Source organism: Primulina huaijiensis, chromosome 15 (genome assembly GCF_012295235.1).
Source record: "Primulina huaijiensis isolate GDHJ02 chromosome 15, ASM1229523v2, whole genome shotgun sequence".
Classification (NCBI taxonomy): domain Eukaryota; kingdom Viridiplantae; phylum Streptophyta; class Magnoliopsida; order Lamiales; family Gesneriaceae; genus Primulina; species Primulina huaijiensis.
Window position 1 is genome coordinate 20716066 of NC_133320.1, and position 4108 is coordinate 20720173.

At 36.8% G+C, this 4108-nt stretch overlaps 1 protein-coding gene across 1 annotated transcript; it reads left to right on the forward strand.

The window, feature by feature from the left end:
• The first annotated feature begins 6 nt into the window (after window positions 1-6).
• LOC140958755 (G-type lectin S-receptor-like serine/threonine-protein kinase At4g27290) lies at window positions 7-3450 on the forward strand. The gene is made up of 7 exons (XM_073416319.1): window positions 7-845; window positions 1552-1704; window positions 1838-1971; window positions 2158-2368; window positions 2503-2740; window positions 2822-2972; window positions 3059-3450. The coding sequence occupies exons 1-7, from the start codon at window positions 53-55 to the stop codon at window positions 3362-3364; spliced, it is 1986 nt and encodes a 661-aa protein (XP_073272420.1). The 5' UTR covers window positions 7-52; the 3' UTR covers window positions 3365-3450.
• The last annotated feature ends 658 nt before the right edge of the window (window positions 3451-4108 follow it).

Below are 4108 nucleotides of genomic sequence, written 5' to 3' on the forward strand. Positions count from 1 at the left end.
GAATTATCTCTGGCAGAGTTTTGATTATCCAACTGATACATATCTGCCAAGTATGAAGTTGGGGTGGAATTTGGTGACTGGTGTAGATGTGTACCTTGCAGCATGGAAGGCTGATGATGATCCAGCTCCAGGAGAGTTCGTATATCGCTTGGAACTCAGCGGATATCCACAAATATTCTTGAGAAGAAACACCTCTGAACTCACTAGATTTGGACCCTGGAATGGAATTTACTTTAGTGGATTTCCAGATGTCAGAGGGAACCCCACGTTTTCTATGGATTTTGTGATGGATAAAAATGGGGTGTATTATCAAGAAAATGCAATTGACAAGCAAGTTGTTCGGAGGTTTAAGTTGTTTTCAAGTGGAGTTGGACAGAAGCTAACATGGGTAAATCGAACGCAAAAGTGGGAAGTTTATATGGATAGACCAGCTGATAACTGTGATAGTTATGGCCTTTGCGGTGCTTATGGGATATGTCATATTCAAAATTCTCCAGCATGCAGTTGTCTGGGTAGATTTGTCCCAAAAGATTCAGAGGGTTGGATTAAAGCAGATTGGACAAGCGGATGCATTCGAAGGACAAACTTGAGTTGCCAAGGGGATGGATTTATTAGGTACTCAAGTATCAAACTACCAGATGCCCAAAATTCGTGGATCAACGAGAGTATGACACTTACAGAATGCGAAGCGGAATGCTTAAAGAATTGCTCATGTTCGGCGTACACACAATTAAATATAAGCAATGGGATCGGATGCCTTCTTTGGTTTGGTGACTTGGTTGATATCAGATCTCTGAGTGTAGATGGACAAGATATTTACATCAAAATGGCATCTTCTGAAATAGGTAAGAACTCATCTCACACATACAAATATCGATCAACATCTTCCTATCTTTTGCAGCTACTGTATTTCTTTCACTTACACTATCCTTTTGCATACAAATGGAGAATGAGCTACACCACACCACACTATATCGAGTTCATGACAAAATGCAGAATGATTACTAAGCTGGAGAGGCTCTCCTCTTGGGCTTATGGCCTACACTTGTAAATAATTTAACATGGTTACAGGACATCAAATCTTAGATGAAAGAATACAAGCTATGTCCCTTTTTTTTAATATACTATATTCCTCCGAACCTGGGGATAGATATTTGACAACCAATTTAGAAAAGTCCATAATACTTCAAAACTGTTAGTATTTACTGTCGTAGCCTGCTCAAAATCACAAAAATCACAGAAGGGAGAACACACATTACATACACATTTTCCCTCGTATGTACATTCACTTAGTTGAGCCGTCTAAGAAGCACAAGAGGCGTGCTGACTTTCTTATCTTGCTAGTTTACTACTCAACATGCTTTTCAACAAATCAGTTGAGAGGGAGTGCAATGGATTGTATCATACATCTTATATGATCCAATATGTTGAATTTTTATCACAACTTATTAGATGTTTTGAAACTAACAAGAAATTAGATCTGAACAAGCTTCAAGAGCTTATGAAATACTTTTTTTTTTAATCTAAAAACGGAAATCTTATGGTTTCAAGGCCAGATCGTAAGTATCATCAACACAAGTAGAGGAACGAAGAGAAGAATACTTATCGCAAGTTTGACCTCAATAATGGGAATGATTCTTCTAGGCCTAAGCCTCATGCTGTTTATTTGGAAGAGGAATAAAGGTTCAATGACAGGTGAAGAAGGTGAGGCAAACTTCGCTTCTCATGCTTAACAACTATAAAAAAAATACTAATATAAGTTCTTACTATTATCTAGATAAAAAAAGCCTTCCATTCTTTTCCTGTGATAAATTCTACATCTTCATGTTACATGTAGCGAGGAAATGCAAAGAGAGCAAAGACAAAGAGTCAGAGCTTACTTTCTTCAAATTAGATATTATCCTCAAAGCTACTAACTGCTTTGCCATGGAAAACAAGCTTGGCGAAGGAGGTTTTGGACCTGTTTATAAGGTAAAATTTTACAGACATATAAATATAAATTTCCAAAAACAAGTGACGAACATAAAGCATAATCGATTTTTATTCATTATTTGCTTAAGAAACCAAAAAAGGGAATGTTATAAATGGGCAATCTCATATGATCAAATATGGACAATAGTGGACTTCACATTTGTCATTTGGGTATTCTGATCTTAGGGTGTGCTCAAAGAGGGACAAGAAATTGCCGTGAAACAGTTGGCAAGAACCTCTATGCAAGGGATCGATGAATTCAAGAATGAAGTGATCTGTATTGCCAAGCTTCAGCACCGAAATCTCGTGAGACTTCTAGGATGCTGTGTTCAAGGAGACGAAAATTTGTTGATATATGAATACATGCCGAACAAAAGTCTTGATACGATTTTATTCCGTGAGTATCAATCATACATGTTCCCCATGCATTCCCAGTTGCGATACATCACGGTGTCTACGAGACTTTAGGACTTTATTGAACTAAAATTGCCTAACCAACATTTTGACATAATACAAACTTGTCATTGCCAGATGATACAACAAGTGATTTACTTGATTGGCCAAAACGTTTTCGTATCATCAATGGAATAGCCAGGGGACTTGTATATCTTCATCAAGATTCCCGCTTGAGGATTATTCATCGAGATCTCAAAGCCAGCAACATATTGCTGGATTCAGAAATGAACCCAAAGATATCGGACTTTGGAATGGCTAGAAGTTTCGGAGGCAATGAGACTGAAGCTAAGACACGCCGAGTTGTCGGGACATAGTAATAAGAATCTTACTAGCTTGAACGTATTTCTATTTCAGTTATCGTGACACTATTATCTGATGAACACCCATTTTGCAGTGGTTACATGTCTCCCGAATATGCAGTGGATGGAATCTTCTCGGTAAAATCGGATGTGTTCAGCTTTGGAGTACTAGTCCTAGAAATCGTGAGTGGGAAGAGAAACAGAGGATTTTCACATAGCGATCACCACCTCAACCTCATCGGACATGTAAGTGATGTGTCTCCATTAGTCTGCAAACGTCAGCTCCTATCAATATGATATTTGGTATAAACAAGTCCTAAAATTGTGATCAGGCGTGGACCCTTTACAAAGAAGAAAGGTCACACGGATTAGCCGAAGCCTCCCTACAAAATCCTCGAGACTTGCCTCAAGTGATAAGGTCGATCCATGTTGGCCTGCTGTGTGTGCAGCAGAACCCTGAGGATAGACCGAGCATGTCCTCGGTGGTCCTGATGTTGGGCAATGATGGCGTACTACCTGAAGCTAAACAGCCCGGTTTCTTCACAGAAAGAGAGCCCGTTGTTTCTCAAGATTCATCGTCCACGCACGCAACGAATTCGCCAAATCATCTCACCATCACCCAGCTAGATCCCAGATAGGATATATGTTACGTTGCAAACTTGCAATCTTATTGTTTGTGCACTCGTGTCTCGTTCCTAGCACATCTAACATTTGAAATAATGTATATATATATATATGGTCCGTAATTTACCAAAGGATATTGTGAAATGTAGTTTGTTGCGAATGATAGTTCAATTATGTTTTCCGAATGAAGTATGTCTTGATAAATATGTTCGATTGTTCTAATAGTTTCCATGAAGAATAGAGTTTTCGGACTTTTGTGATTAATATTTTCAAGGTAGTAACTAGTAATAAATTATCTGTGAAGGAAGATGAAAAGAAGTCGAAAGATTTGAAAAGTAAGGATAGATTATTGAGTATAGAAAGAGTAAAGACGACTTTCGTAGTAATTTCTTTGTTGTGTACTTTGGTCTATAGCTACAATCAAGAATATTTATTGAATATGATATTTGAAATTTTATTATATATTATGTTATAAAACTGAAATACTTAATGGTTTAAAAGCATAATCGACTGATTAATTAAACACATTTAACCAACTTAAAAATTTGATTTAACTTATTGAATCAACTGCAATATATGACTTAACTGACTGAAATGTTATTTTATATGTGTTAAAAAGTATGATTTATTAAGTTCGAATATCATTCTCGTCGATCGGATATAACGAATTAATCATATTTTGTATAGTTTCTAAATATCATATAATCATAATTAGTAAGGTTGACCTTTCAATATCTCAATTCACAATAAATATATAT